A 16755-nucleotide genomic window follows, 5' to 3' on the forward strand; every position below is an offset into this window, starting at 1 on the left:
GGGTCAACCTGCTCCATAACGGGTTAAGTCACCTTACAACAAGATCATGACGACTTGGCTTAGATTGGCTTTAGTTGGCCTAGGTTAGCTTTAGTCAACTTGAAGCCAAGATGGGTGGACCCTTGTTAAGTTGAATTGAGCTTCCACCATAGGTTGAGTCCACCTAGCCTTAGATCGAGTTGACTTAGGCTTAAATCGAGTTGAGTTGATGGCTTCTTCTTTCTGCACCCCCACGTTTTTCTTCCTGCACCCCCACAATTTATAATATCCCAAGATTAACCTTAACCTCTAATTTGAAAAGGAGCACCATGCTGGACTTCTTTGTCACTAATCATCTTCATTATTGAATATCAATCACTGGTGGAGGATTTTTGTAGTTGTTCAAGGCAAGATGGAGGAGTACGCTATGTTGCCGAAGTGTTGTTTGGGTTGTAGAGTAAAGTTTTTTTAGGAGCCTGGTGGTTATGGAGATTTTGGGGTTACTTAATATCGGGATCCGGTAATATATTCCGGATTCATGAATCCATAATTGATTAAATTGTGTTTTCTGGATAAGGGGGTGTTCCGGAAACAATTTTTGCATAAATTGTTGATTTCCAGAATGCTGAATCCGGAAGTCTATTTCTGTTACGGATTGGTGAATCCGGAATGCTTTTTTTGAATGATGGATTTCTGAATGTGGAATATATATTTTGAATTACGGATTGGTGGATCCGAAAATTTACCGAAAATGTCAATCCGAAAATTTTTCGGATTCCATAATCTGGAATGTATAAAAATAAGTACAGTTTAAGTGCATTTTAGGGTTTGTAAAAAATAATAGGGACAATATGGTCTTTGCATGATATTGTGGGGGTGCAGGAAGAAAAATGTAGGGGTGCAGAAGAAACTGCCAGAGTTGATTTGGTTTAGACCCAAGTCAGGTTGATCCAACCATGCCACAAGTAGGTCGAGTCATCCTAAGTCCATGTCGACTCGATCGACTAGGTCTTAGGCCGGGTTGAGTCAACCAAGTCCATGTTAGCCCGAGTCGGGGTAGGCCCATGTTAGGCTGAACTAGGCTAAGCCCAAGTTGGGCATGTTTTGTCAAGATGGGTAAGACCTAAATTAACCTAAGATGGGTTGAGCACAATTCAGGTTAAGCGAGAAGAAAGTGCATTGTTCATTCACTAAATTACATTTTGTGTCAACATGATAATGCAAATTCATAATTGTTTCAATGTATAAACCATCCAAATTCAATTTACATAAACCATCACAAAAAATACTAGTACTAGTGAGACGCTTGTGCTTAAACAAACTGAAACATGCATTACCAAAATTAAAGGAATATCCAATAATATTAAGTTTAGACAATGAAACCATATTCCTAAATAAGTGATGTACAATAAAAGTTTCCATTAAATTTAATTTATGTTTAGTATCAAAGATTAAAGGATAAATCCGGACTACTTCCATTGGAGTTTTCACTTAATTTCCCATGAAGAATTTCTTTTCACTTTTGCCTTTTGTTTCATTCACTAATTATTTTCCAGCTCCTTGATTTCATAGTAATTACTATTAAATCTAGCACATTACCGAGTCTTTTCCTCCAAATGAGAAAATATTGTTTAAGTACTACCAAAAAAATCATTAAATAAAAATCAATTTTATAAACAAAAATAATTAATTCTAATATTGACTAAATTATATATTATTTTAGAGATTACAAAAATTATTGGTATCTAAATTAGTTTTATTATTGACAAATAGTTTCTGAATTAGTATCTAATTAGCTACCAAGGTTGTACCAATTATTTAGATTTTAAAATTGGTAGCTAAAACTTTGGTTGCTAATTAGATATCAATTTAGAAACTATTTATCAATAATATAAACTAATTTAGATATCAATAAATTTTTTAATCTCTAAAATAGTATATAACTTAGTTAATATAATAAATAATTATTTTTAATTTTTAAAATTTGTTTCTATTTAATGTTTTTGTTGTGAAGGAATCATGATCCTTCTCTTCGACTTAAAAAAAAATCGTGGTTTCAAAAATATCTAGTAAACATGCCTACCTAATAAAGTTTAATGTCTTATATAAGAGACATATGAGTTACCAATAAATAATGAAATTAATAGTAAAGAAAAAAAATGATAATTAGATTAATGAGGATATTTGATGAGAATACTAAAATAATATTATATATATACATTTCCACTAATGTAAAAACAATATCTCCTCCCTGACAATATGAGGTGAATGACAAAGTTTGGATTACTATATTCTTAAATAAAAATTAAATAAAAAGAAGTATACTCTAATTAATTCCTATAACTTTTTATGTTCGACCCATGATAATAATTTATTTATTTTTTGAGTGACTTCCTGTATAAGACGCATCTTTTGAAAAGATTGAACTTTACATTTCGTGATAACCAAAATTACTAGTTTTTGAAGATAAATTTCAATAAGAAACAATATCAAAAGTAACTTTTAATTTAAACAAATGTTAAAAGGTTATAGTGATTTCTAATCACTATCCACTCTTAATTATAAAAGTGCCTAAAACTCATAAGAAAATCAATTCCTACCAAATAGCTATCAAATTCTGTTCTAGAGACCAACTAACATTATTTTTATTACCGGACTGAAAATAGTAAAATATTATTCAAAAACCAAAGATACGACTACTATACTCCACATATATTACAACATTAGGAAATATTTGGTTTGGAAAATAGATTGAATTTATAATTTTAGTTTTACGTACTTATATTAGTAACATAATATTATTTTAAGAGTTAAATATGTTTTTTTTCTTTTTATTAATTATAACACAAAATTATTTTCATCTTTGACATGTAGATAATTATAATATGAAAATAATTAGAATGAGTCTTAATATATGTGAACTGATTGATAATTTTTTTTAAAACTCGTTATTATTTTGATTGCAGATTAACCTTCACTATAACTACTTTCAATGAATTAATTAAGTAAAATCTCAAATTAAATCAATTTCACATATAAAACATACTACAAACACATTATTAATGTAATGTTTAAATCAAAAATAAAAATCAATATCGTAATACATAAACTTAAAAACATATTTAATCCTTATTTTAAATACAATAGAAAAATAATAAAACGAACAACACATTATTTGTCTATTTTTCTATAAAGTATTTAAAATATAACACTTTATTAAATAGTTTTCCATTAAGCAGTGCCAGTGAGCAGGTATCTCTCTAGACGTCTAAGATATAATAAAGTGGACTGTGATGTCTTGGTAGGCTTGACCTTTTCTTCTATGTCGGATTCATGGTCATAAGAGATTTTCACGTTGACCAAAGTCTTCTCCTCCTCCATTGCAGATAATTTAAAAGTTGTTTTGTAGTATGACAATCCTTGACTTAGATAACCTCCTTCAATCACTTCCAAACCTATTTCATGTGAACCCTCATCAAACTCTGTGATCTTCTCCCTCTGGTAACTTGGGGACACATCTAAGATTAATTCCCAAAAGTTACAAGACAATTTAGAAGTTATAAGAAAATTTAGAATACTAAATAAAACTTTGAAATATGTATATGGAAAACTTAAAATCAATATGATTCAAAATAGAAAAAACAGTTTTTGTTGGCAGATAGGTTTTGTTACTTTTTTACAAAGGTTTAATACTATTTTTTGTCATTAATTTATATTTATTTTGTTTTTAATTAAAATATAACCAGTTTTAGTTTTTAGTTTTTACTTTTGTAATTAATTTACAACATATAACATATTATACAATCTAATATGGAAATTTAACAGAATATATTTTATGTAATTTTAATACTTTATACATTCATATCACTTCATGATATCAAACTAGTTACTAATGGCTAAAACAAAATTTATACATACAAAGTTACACATGATAGTCACCAGACATTTTGTAAAGAAAACAAATGAAAGAAATTGTAAAAATATTAAAATAAAATAAATTGAAAATTATGTATTTGTTATTTTCAACTGAAATTCATAAAAATGAAAGAAAACTATTATTTGAAAGAATATTAAATTAATTACTTAATTAAAATTGTATGACTATAAAGTCACTGATATATATATATATATATATATATATAAATGACTGATTTTGAAAAAATATTAATTTTTGTCACTGTTTTTATTTTCTTTTTCTTCTCTTGTTAATATAGAAAAATAAAACACGTAGAGTCTAATAAAAAAATGACATTCTTCATTGTTATTAAATAAAATTTATTCTTCCATGGTAGTCATTTTTCAATCTACAATTTATTTTCTTCAGGGTTGGAAAGAAATAAAGTTCCGAGAATGGAGGACTCAATCTTGAGTAGATTGTAAAAATAAAAATCTAAAAGGCTGAAAAGAATAATATTTTTACATAAAATGATTTCAAAAGTTAAATAGAAATTTGATTTTTGATTCATTGGTAGAACAAAACAATCTATATGATGAAGTAGTAGAAATAGTAGAGGAAAACTCACCAGGCAAAAAGTTAAAGATGAGGAGTGTACCAACCCCTCCATCACCTTCAATCACTTGCACATCTTTCACAATATGAGGAAGGACCTTTGGAGCCACTGTTATGAAATCCTTGGATAGCACTGCCCAGAGGGCTTCCAATCTCACACTAAGCTCTGTTTGGGTGTTGAATTCCTTTATCATGGTTCTTATCTACGTGCTTTCACTCACTGGTATATGTTTGTATATGTAGTACCATGATGGGGAATCTTTATCATCTCATTCATATCTGAATATGAAATATGCTTCTGTCTTTATGTGAAGGATATGTTCTTTCAAACAACGTGTATTATAAAGAGAGTTTGGTCGGACACATTATTGAGATTCGATGCCGTCTAAGAAAATATTGTCGGTTGTGAAACTAAAAAACAATATCCCTGGAAATCGTAATAAAATATAAGATATGCTCTGCAAATATTAGCAGTGGTAGATCTTAAAAGGAGGTGGGCATAATCAAATATAAGATATGCTCTACACATATTAGCCGTCCACATGGTGGATCTTAAAAGGAGGTGGAGAAGCCGTGGCAATCCTATCGTTAAATTCATCGCTTCCGACAGTTCTTCCTCAAGAACAGAGACAAGGAGTAGTGTTATTGATGATTAAGGAGGGTTTTTTTGTTCTGTATCATTTGTTATGTTTAAGGAGTAGTGTTATTGATGATTAAGGAGGGTTTGTTTATTCTGTATCATTTGTTATGTTTAAGGTGATCATTGTGTATACTCTTAAATGTAAATGGTGGTAATTTAGACTTGAAACAGCTTCTTTCAAGGTAAAGTATAGAACCTTTGGTTTGGGTAGTGTAGAGATGTTTTAGTTTCTTTTGGTTGGTTGGGGTAGTGTAGGGATGTTCTAGTCTTTTTATTAGTTGTTTTGAGATACTAATATAAAGTGTTGGAAGGTGTTTTGAGATACTAATATATCCTTTTTTTTTCTATTTTTTATATAGGATTAGAACATCTCTTAAATAATTTAATTAATTATTTTTCAACTGATAAAAAATTATACAGTATATATGTAAAAGGAAGAGAAACTCGTTCACACACGCACTAGAATCGATAAAAAACAGACTCAATAAAATAAAAATGGACTTTAATGCATAACTTCCTTCATACAAACGTTTGCAAAAAAATTCACACTAAAAGACTAAAAACTACAATTTACCATCAACCCTTAAAGTATACACTAATAGGGAACCAACAAAATATTTAAATATAAAATTTTAAAATAGATTTAGCTGACGCTAATATTATTGCGTGCTCAAGTCCATGCTAATTTGGAGAGAAAATATTAATCCATTTGAGACGGTTTAGTGGACGAAAAATAAAACTTTAAATGGGTTACATGAACGCTAACTTTAACATAAAGAGAAAAAACAAATGGTTCAAAGAAAAAAAAATTAAATTGTTATTTGTTTGAGTAAACAATAAATTCTAATTCAAAATAATTTTCAATTCAAAATGTCACTGTAAAACTTAAAATTAAATTCAATTAACAACAACAAAATTTTAAAATTAAAGTTGATACAATCAATCCAAATCAAATTGACAAGACACTAAATAAGAAACTTTATTCGAAATTATATACAAACACATTTTTTATATATGGTTGAACGCAATTTCTCAGGTAGTTAAAAGAAAGGATACGAGTTGCAATCGGAAAACTAATTGAAGATAGTAATGATTGGTTTGACGGACGGTTGTTGCATGGGATGAGGTGTCTTTTGAAAAGGAGCTATGTTATTCAGACAACACGTCAAGATGTTTATTATGAGACAACACCTCCTCACGCCAAGATTATCAACTCGTGCGTAGTACTATATATTATGGTTGGTCCGATAGCGGTTCGATAGCGAGTGACACGATAGACCCAACACAAACACTCGTTAGGATAGACTCGAAAATGACTTTGATACCATATTATGAGTGAACTTTAAGTTTAACTCAACCCTATAAAACCGGTTCATGAGATTGAGGTTTACACCCACTTATATACAATGAAAGGCTCTAATCTTTAGTGGATGTGGGATCTCTAACAATGTTGTCATTTTAAGCGGGTGCTAGCTTGGAGATGGAGTAAAAAATAAGTTCGGAGGATGGTGCGGGAGAGTATTTTCGGATTCTGTGGGCTCCGATTTTGGAGTAGGGGCAGGTGTAAGAGGTGATGAAGAGAAAAGCGTTCAATTTCTGGAGGTGTTGGAGAAATCTGTAAAAGTTGGCGCACGCCAAAGCAGTGTTATTAATTCTCTGTTGGAAGGCCAAAAGGGCGCTTTGGAATTGAAGGCGTTGTGCAGTTTAAATGGTGCGCATGCAATCAGCCAACAAGGCTTTAAAAGAGGTTGCATTTAAAGAGCAAGGCGTTAATGAGGGTGTTATTTTCGAGCAAGTGGAGTGGTTTGAAGAGTTTGGTGGTGCTGGGCCTCTTCAGGCCTATTTGAGTGAGGGCTTGTTCTTCCTGCACCCCCACGTTTTTCTTCCTGCACCCCCACAATTTTCAATATTCCAACATTAACCTTGAGCAAAAATTTGAAAAGGGCAACGTTTAGCACTTCCACAGTCACTGCTCATCTTCATCCTTGGGTTTCAAGTGTTGTGGAGGTTCTTCATAATTGTTGGAAGCAAGGCGGAGGAGTACACAACGTTGTCGAAGTGTTGTCTGGGTTATAGAGGTAAGAGTAAAAGTTTTTTTTAAGAAACACGGTGGTTATGGAAATTTCGGGATTACCGGATATCGGAATCCGGTAATACCTTCCGGATTCATGAATCCAGAATAAATGAAATAATGTGTTCCGGATGAGGGGGTGTTCCGGAAGTAAAATGCAATAATATGTTGTTCTCTGGATTTGTGAATCCGGAAGCTAAAATTTCATTACGGATGGGTTGATCCGGTACAGTATTTTGTGTTATGGATTCATGAATCCGGAATGCTTTACTTGCATTATGAAGTTATGAATCCGGAATTGTATTTTGTGTTATGATGCATTCCGGATTCATGAATCCGGAATGGTTTTTTTGTGTTATGGATTCCTGAATCCGGAATAGTCTTTTTGAGTTATGGATTGTTGGATCCGGTATGATTTTTTTCACTTATGGATTCATTGATTCGGAATTCAATAACTTTGTTTTATTTTTTTTATTCGTAGAAGCATGGATAGTAGTGAAGAATTTGAACAACAATTATATGATGGTGTGAATGTGTGGGATGATGATGATATTGAGAAGTCATTATCTAAATCGAAGGGATATGAATGTACAGATGCGTTTACTACAGATGAGGTAAAGTTAAGTTTGTAAAGTATTTTTAAGTTGTTTGTTAATTAGTAAATAATTTGTTATGATAACTTTTGTAGGTATTTCGTACTCGGGATGAGCTCCTAAAGTGGGTTAGAAAAGTTGCGTTTGACTTTGGTTTTTGTATTGTGATATTGAGATCGGATACTTCAACTGGCCAACGAGGAAGAAAAACATTTGTGTTATTAGGTTGTGAGAGAGGAGGTCAATACAGACGATATAAGAAGGATTTACGGGTTACTGAGAGTGGAACTAGGAAATGTGGTTGTCCTTTCAGATTACGAGGGTATCCAGTAAAGAGTGGTGAAGGGTGGATATTGAAATTAATTTGTGGGTCTCATAATCATGAGTTGGCAAATACATTGGTTGGTCATCCATATGCTGGTAGGTTCACATGTAGTGAAGCTATTGAATGCCTTTAACATTGTATTGATGATGGACAGTACCTATAAAACTAATAGGTATAGGATGCCCTTGTTTGAAGTTGTTGGTGTAACCTCAACGGGAGTGACCTTCAGTGCTGCATTTATGTTACTCGCATCAGAACGTCATCATAACTTTGTATGGGCCCTTGAGAAGCTGAAAGGTTTGTTTTTTAGATTTGATTCATACCCGAAGGTTGTGGTTAGTGATAGAGATATTGCTCTAATGAATGCAATAAATGTTGTGTTTCCTGAAGCTGCTAATTTGTTATGTCGTTTTCACATTGATAAAAATGTTAAAGCTAAATGTAAAATGATTGTTCATCCAAATGCATCTGCCTACAACCCCTCAACCGAATGTACCCTGAAAATAATGAAATCCACTCAAAAGGACGCACCGCTCTATGCTCTTCATAGGGCATCCATTGAACAACACCAACACAGAGGCTATCTAATTGCATTCGAACTGAGGCAAGTGTGGACAACCTACTCCCGACCACATATTTCATACACCGCGGCTCATCCTCAACATAGGCATCCCGAAGCTGTCGGTGTCCAATACTCGGAAAGTGCTCATATATCCATGATGAAAATAACGTGACATACCCAGCTAACTGTCTAGTATTTGCATAGGAACCATCTCCCAACTGCTCATACATGTGTGTCAAAGTAGCTGCTGCCCACGAGTATCCTCCGGTGTGCCTTAAATCTACAAATAATCCCAAGTAGGATACACCAACCGACGTAGCACTCTTATCTGCAAAGATGGTGCAACCTACTAGGTGGAGCAAATATGCCCGTGCAGCAACAGTCCATTGTCTCCTGGTACATGCATCCTCATACATCTCCCTCAACCAGCTTAGACGCACATGTCCACCCCGACAATGACGAGTCTCAGCAGCTGCTACTCCCCGATCTACACGAAGTGAATCAACAAGCAAATCGGTCGTCGTAGCTGTATCCAAGCTCGGATACGTGTAGAATTGCCCCATAATTGGGAGGTGCAACAAATTCGACACATCATCCAATGTGATGGTCAACTCACCTACAGGCAGATGAAATGAATTTGTCTCTGGGTGCCACCTTTCTACAAAGGCACACAACAGTCCTTTGTCTATCGTGTCATAGCTTGCCCCAATAAGTGCAGCTAAACCTGACAACTCCACTGTAGGTAGTATCCGAGGATGAGGAACACCCATCTTACTCATTTTTCGGCCATGAGACACCAATTTTAACTCTCCTCGATCCTAATTTAACCAACCAAAATCATATACAGTTTAATGAACGAAAGTCATATCAAATTAACAATGAACAAGTATCATATTACAACATATTTACTTACCACACCATTTCATAATTGCATGGCCACATGGTCTTCAAAACCTGTCAATAGTGTCCCATCCCGTGGACCTCCAGGATAACCTTCACCTTCTATTTCAGGTGGGCCTTCATCCTCCACCTCCATTTGGGGTTCAGCTTCTTCAAGTTCAACATCAACATTTTCTGCATCTTCATGTTCAACATGTTCTTCATCTTCATTAACATGTCTTCTTCTTCTTCTAACAGAGGCTGTGGGACGTAGACGATCACCTTGTGAACCTCCTCCCCTAGTCTTCACCATTTCTGTTCAATTACACCATTCAAGTTAGATTCAACTTATATTAATAAACCTGTAGAAATTTGCATGTGGTACCTTGCACTAACAGTGTACATGTCATCTAATTCTAATCTTTTATAAAGTATACATAAACATTTGATGAACCTTTCCTTGGTTGCCGAAAATGAAGCAAAAAACACTACCGGATTCCTAAATCCGGAACACTACCGGATTCCTAAATGTTATTACAGTTAATGAAGCTCGGGGTAGTCCGGTATCGTCATTTACGGATTCTGTATCAATGTGAAATAACATTTTGTACAACTATTAATTAGTGGCTTTGATGCATCAGATTCCAATTTGCATTCAAATTGTAAAACTGATAACCACGAATTCACATCTTGCCATTGAATATACTTTACAGAATTAGCATTAAATACTTGCAATTAAGATCAACACAAACACCCAGAGTATACAATTTCAGGAAAATATATTATGTGGTAGAGAAATAAAAAAGAATGAGTGATGGAAGCATCCTTGGAGCACATCGGAAGACTTAACAATGAGGGAGTGAAAGAAGTTAAAAAGAACACAGATTCATTCCTTGAAAGGAATATAAAAACTGGAAAGTGAAATAAATATTAAAACTTCAAACTAACCAGAGAAAAATATACAAGGAATAAGCATATATGGTAAAGATGTTATAACAATAACTACAAGACTTTACTAATTTCAACTCCAAGACTAGTGGATGCCTCTCTTACAGCTTGAAGAATTAGTACTAAGGAGTGACATGGGTGAAAATGAAAGAAAAAAGGGTGTTAAACTTCACCTAAATCCGGAACACTACCGGATTCCTAAATCCGGAATACTATCGGATCCTTACATCCGGGAAACTAACGGATCCACAAATCCGGGAAACTACCGGATCCCCAAATTCGAAAACTTACCGGATTCTGTGATTTGGAATGTGAAATAATATTTACGGAAACAACAATCCATGAAAAAAACGGATACCAAAATCCGAAACACATGAATGTACCTTTATGAATGAGAGATGGATGAGATTTGGAAGAAAAAGCTATTGCAAGAGATTGCTGCTGAAGAAGACCTGTGCTATCGAAGAAGACGGCCGGCCACCACGCACAAATGACCATCATTTTAACTTTTTAGGGTTTTATTACATCAAGGGTAATTTCAAAAATTTTAAAGGGCAATTTTGTCTTTGCACAAGACTGTGGGGGTGCAGGAAGAAAAATGTGGGGGTGCAGGAAGAAACACCCTTGAGTGAGTTGAGGGCAGTTTCTTCCTGCACCCCTACATTTTTCTTCCTGCACCCAACGATGTTGTGCAAATACCATATTGTTCTTATTATTTTTAAAAACCCCAAAATGCACTTAAACTGTACTTATTTTTTTACATTCCGGATTATGGAATCCAGAAAAATTTTGGATTGACACTTTCGGTAAACTTTTGAATCCACTAATCCATAATTCAAAATATACATTCCACATTCTGAAACCCATCATTCAAAAAAAGCATTCTGGATCCACCAATCCCTAACAAAAATATGCATTCTGGATTCAGGTATCCATAATTCAAAAAAAGAGCATTCTGAATTACCAATCCGTAACAGAATTAGGCTTCCAGATTCAGCAATCCGGAAATCAACAATTTATGCAAAATTTGATTCCAGAACACCCCCTCATCCGGAAAACACAATTTAATCAATTCCAGGTTCATGAATCCATAATATACTACCGGATCCTGATATCCCGTAACCCCGAAATCTCCATAACCACCATGTTCCTAAAAAAAACTTAACTCTTACCTCTACAACCCAAACAACACTTTGACAACGTAACGTACTCCTCCACCTTGCTCCGAACAACTACAAAGACCCTCCACCAGCGGTTGATATTCAATGATGAAGATGAACAATGACAAAGGAAGTCCAACACGACGCCCCTTTTCAAATTATAGGTCAATGTTAATTTTGGGATATTTAAAATTGTGGGGGTGCAGGAAGAAAAACGTGGGGGTGTAGAAAGAAGAAGCCTGAGTTGAGTTGGGTTGGCGAATTTGTTGGGCCTAGATTAGGTTTTGGCCCAGGGTTTGATGAAGAGGAGATTTTTCTTCCTGCACCTCCATATGTTCTTCTGGCACCTCCATACAAAATATGAAAATACTTTTTTATCCTTCTTGTGCCCCCTCCATATTTCAGATTACATAATCCAGAATGGTATTCCAAATTATATAATTTGGAAGTTTGAATTTGATACTAGCTTCCAGATTATGTAATCCGGACACGCATTTGAAAAAAGGCTTTCGGATTACATAATTCGAAAGTTAGAACAAACATCCAGATTATGTAATCCAGACACTAATTATGAATGTGAAAAATGACTTCTGAATTATGTAATCCAAAATATTATAAAGGGACAATTTTAGAAAAACGAAAATTTATGAAGGTGGGAGAAGAACATATGAAGGTGTGGGAAGGAGGAACACTTACGAACGTGCGATTGGGGCAGAGGTTGCAACGACCCAGGTTGGCAACGCCTGACGTGCGATCCAAGGAGCACCAGCGAATGGCGACTCTCCAGGGGACACACAGGCAAGCGTCTCAGCGTGTGCGGCCGAAGGTGCACATAAGGAGACTGGAGGCGTCGTTCTCGATGGTGGGTTGTCATCGCCATTTGCAAAAGTTGGTGGGGCGCGACGTCTGGCCAGCAGAGGAGATCCAAGGTTTGATGAGGAAGAACACGCTAGAGTATGTGCGGCTGGGGCTGAGGTCGTGATGGGTTAGGTTGGCGTTGCCGGTGGTGCGGGTCCAGGAATAATGTTAGAAGAGATGGAGAGAAGAGAGAGAAGAGATGTAAAAGTGAAATGCATAGTAGAATATCATTTTGTGTAATGATACAGAGAAGACTTACGTATATAAATACATATACGTAACTAACCTATTAACCATATACATAGCTAATCGATTAACTGTCTAACATCCTCCCTTTAAACTTATGGTGGTGGAGATATAACCATAAGTTTAGTTCTAAACATAGTGCACGAAGATCCAGAAGTGGGTTTTGTCAAAATATCAGCAACTTGAAACTGCATTGGAAGATGCACAAGACTGACATGCTTCTGTTGAACATGATCTCTAACAAAATGCAAATCAAGCTCAAAATGCTTGGTTCGTGTGTGCATAACAGGTTGACACTGAGTAAAACTGCACCGAGGTTGTCTGAAAAGAGCTGAGGCTTCATAGTTGATATGTGGAGTTCCTGGAGCAAAGATTGCAACCAAAGTACCTCAGTAATTACAACAACAATGCTTCTGTATTCCGCTTCAGTACTACTATGAGATACCACACGTTGTTTATGTTAGGACCAGGCAACCAGATTGGAACCAAGATAAACACAATATCCTGTGATATATTTGCAATCATCCACATCACTTCCCGAGTCAGCATCACTAAATGCAAGAATACTGGAGGAGGAATTGTGTTTAATGAGTAACCCATGTGAGGTGGAACCCGCAAGATAACGAAGAATACGTTTCACTGATGTTCTTGAGGATTATGCATAAACTGGAAAACTTTATTGACAACAAACGATAGTTCAGGATGAGTTATTAGAATGTATTGCTGAGTACTAACAACAGATCGATATGAGGTGGGAACTGTCATGGCTGGTAAAGCATCCTGCTGAAGGCGAATGGTGGAATGCATTAGCGTTGGAAGAGAGTTTGCGGAGAGCATGTTTGTATGGCGTAAAAGGTCGGTGATGTATTTGGTTTGTGATAGAAGGAGATCTCCATTCTTGAGACGGTAGACTTCAATGCCAAGAAAATAGTGTATGGAGCCGAGATCCTTTAGAGCAAAACAGGTGCTTAGTTTGGATATAAGAGTGTTAACTTCGTGTTCGGAAGATCCTGTGATGATAATATCGTCAACATAGATTAACACAAAAATGGTATATGAAGGCATAAACTTAACAAACAAAGATGTATCACTTTTAGTTGAATTGAAACCAAGAGAATGAAGAGTGGAACTTAGCTTTTGGAACTAGGACCGTGGAGCCTGCTTTAGGCCATAAAGAGCTTTTTGAAGTTTGCAAACAATGTTAGAAGATGAGGAGCCAAACCCTGGTGGTTGCTTCATGTACACATCTTCTTTGAGGTCGCCTTTGAGGAAGGAGTTGTTGACATCAATTTAATGAATAGGCCATGCAGAGGAGACAGCATGTGAAAGGAGAACACAGATGGTGGATGGCTTAACAACTGGACTGTAAGTTTCGTTGTAGTCATATTCTGCAACTTGATTGAAACCCTGTGCAACAAGACGCGCTTTGTGACGTTGAAAAGTACCATCTGCATTGTACTTATTTTAAAATAACCATTTGCAACCAATCGCTATGGCACCATTTGGAAGAGAAGTAAGAGTCCAAGTGTGATTGCGTAGAAGAGCAGAATATTCTTCACGCATGGCTTGTAACCAGTTAGGGGATAGCATAGCCTCATGGACAATAGTGGGAATGGGAGAATGTAGGTTAGTGTGAAAGGTTTTTGGTTTAAAATTCCAGCTTTGGATCTAGTCACCATGGGATGGTTATTTTTAGTATTAGGCACAAGAGGAGGGGGTGATGGAGAAGAAATAAGAGAAGATGGTGTGTGAGAAGAGGTAGTATAAGATGGAGTAGTAATGTGAGTAGGTGACAGGGAAGAAATGGAAATGTTATGAGATAAATCATAGGTGGGTGGCTTAAGAATGGGTAGAGAAGGAGTGGGAATGGCAGAGCCAGTATGAGGAGATGCAGATGAAGTAAAGTTGTACTTAGGGAGATTATAAGGAAACACTTCTTCATGAAAAATTACATGGCGAGAAACATAAGTTTTACCATTGGAGGAGAGACAAAGGTAACCTTTGTTGTGTAAACTGTAGCCAAGAAAAATGCAACATGCAGAACGAAAGTCCAGCTTGTGTTTATTATAAGGACGAAGCAACGGAAAACAGGCACATCCAAAAGTTTTGAAGGTGACATAATCAGGTTTAACATTAAAAAGCATTTCATAAGGTGATTTATTAGAAATAATAGGGGAAGGGAGTGCATTGATGATATGCATGCCAGTGGTAAAAGCTTCACCCCAAAACTGAATGGGTAAAGAGGCAGCAGAAAACAAGGTTAGACCCATTTTAGTAATATGACGATGTTTACGTTTAATAGACCCATTATGTTCATGCGTATGTGGGCAAATAAGACGATGATGAATGCCAAAGTCATTTGTAAACTGTTTGAAACATAAAAATTCTTTGGCATTGTCAGTTTGGATAACTTTAAGTGTGTGACCAGTTTGTGTTTCAGCAAAACGTTTAAAACGTGTAAGAGCAGTAAACGCTTGTGACTTATTGTGTAAAACAAATAACCAAGTGCATTTAGTATATACATCCATGAAATATATGTAATATCTTGTGCCATTAGAAGCACTCACTGGAAAGGGGCCCCAAATATCAATGTATATTAATTGTAAAGGTGCAGTGTAGTGGGTGTGAGAACTAGAAAATGAAAGTTGATGAGATCTACCACACATACACGCATTACAATTTTATTTTATTTTTAGGTTTATAGGTAACTTTACATGCATTCAGAATATGTTTAACAACATCAAAGCTATAGTGACCAAATCTATTATGCCATAGTTGTAATGTGGGAAGCGTGGGTTTATAGGCAACGTGATTAACAATATAAGCATGAGGTGCATGTGAAGGAGGGAACACATAGAGACCATCTTTAACAGTTCCTTAGAGTAAAATCTAATGAGTGTCCTGGTGTTTAACATAGCCAGCATTAGCAAAAAATTCAAAGTATACGTGATTATCTTTTGCAAATTGGGCAACACTGATTATGTTCTTTGTAATATTAGGAACATGCAAAAGGTTGTGAAGAACAAAGGTGGTAGTTGAGTACGGAACAGTATAATGTGCAGAACCCGTATGTAAAATTTTCATACCTTGATTATTACCTAATTTTAAGGTTGCACTGCCATGATGACTCTGCTTATTGGTGAAGAGGTTTGGATTATGGGTGACGTGATGTGTTGCTCCATTGTCGGGATACCATAAAGGATCCTCAATAGTTGATGGGGCACTAAGAATGAATGGCGTGGATCGAAATTAACTGAAGGTGCATACACTGTAATGTTAGCATTGAAAGAACTTGAGGGAGAAGGATCATACCTATGCCAACACATATCTGCGGTATGGCCAGATTTATGGCAAATTTAACAGTAGGGTTTGTGAGGTTGCCAAGAAAAGTGGTGAGAATACGGAGGTAGAGAGGGTGTTCGAGAACCAGCAAAGCGATGTTGGGAACGACCACCACGAAAAGTATTATGACTGGGCTTGTGTTTGAAGGATTTATTGGAAGACCAAGTTGTGGTAGTATTATGAACTTGAAGAACAGAGGATTGAGCCAACCCGTGTTTCTTTGAACCATTCTTCTTGGGCAAGGAGAAGAGCTTCAATCTCATCCACATTGTAAGGATCATTGCGAGACAGAATGCACTACAAGAAAATCATGAAATAGAAACCAAATTTAGAAACCAAAAATAATTAGTTGCTATAATGACTAAATTAGAGACTATTTTAGAGACTAAAAAAAATTGTGGTTTCTAAATTAGTTTCTATTATTGTTAGATGGTTTCTAAATTGGTATCTAATTAGCAACCAAGATTTTTGCTACCAAATTTAGAAACTAAATAATTGGTAGTTAAAACCTTGGTAGCTAATTAGATACCAATTTAGAAACCATTTAACAATAATATAAACTAATTTAGAAACCAATTTTTTTTTTTAGTTTCTAAAATGATCTCTAATTTGGTTGCTATAGCAACTAATATTTTTTGTCTC

The 16755-nt window shown here is 35.2% G+C and overlaps 2 protein-coding genes across 2 annotated transcripts; both read right to left on the reverse strand.

Moving 5' to 3' along the window:
- Positions 1–2990: 2990 nt before the first annotated feature.
- On the reverse strand, positions 2991–5144 carry LOC137821818 (phytohormone-binding protein CSBP). The gene is made up of 2 exons (XM_068626587.1): positions 4503–5144; positions 2991–3497 (listed from the first exon to the last, which is right to left on the reverse strand). The coding sequence occupies exons 1-2, from the start codon at positions 4681–4683 to the stop codon at positions 3211–3213; spliced, it is 468 nt and encodes a 155-aa protein (XP_068482688.1). The 5' UTR covers positions 4684–5144; the 3' UTR covers positions 2991–3210.
- Positions 5145–8553: 3409 nt separating this feature from the next.
- LOC137808215 (protein MAIN-LIKE 1-like) lies at positions 8554–10988 on the reverse strand. The gene is made up of 2 exons (XM_068609206.1): positions 10891–10988; positions 8554–9874 (listed from the first exon to the last, which is right to left on the reverse strand). The coding sequence occupies exon 2, from the start codon at positions 9457–9459 to the stop codon at positions 8554–8556; it is 906 nt and encodes a 301-aa protein (XP_068465307.1). The 5' UTR covers positions 9460–9874; positions 10891–10988.
- Positions 10989–16755: the final 5767 nt, after the last annotated feature.

Source organism: Phaseolus vulgaris, chromosome 11 (assembly GCF_000499845.2).
Source record: "Phaseolus vulgaris cultivar G19833 chromosome 11, P. vulgaris v2.0, whole genome shotgun sequence".
NCBI lineage: Eukaryota > Viridiplantae > Streptophyta > Magnoliopsida > Fabales > Fabaceae > Phaseolus > Phaseolus vulgaris.

Coding starts and splice junctions, on each gene's coding strand:
- LOC137808215 (XM_068609206.1), bottom strand. CDS start 9,459: ATGAGTAAGATGGGTGTTCCTCATCCTCGGATACTACCTACAGTGGAG.
- LOC137821818 (XM_068626587.1), bottom strand. CDS start 4,683: ATGATAAAGGAATTCAACACCCAAACAGAGCTTAGTGTGAGATTGGAA. Junction 3,498..4,502: donor CATCTTTAACTTTTTGCCTG/GTGAGTTTTCCT, acceptor AATTAATCTTAG/ATGTGTCCCCAAGTTACCAG.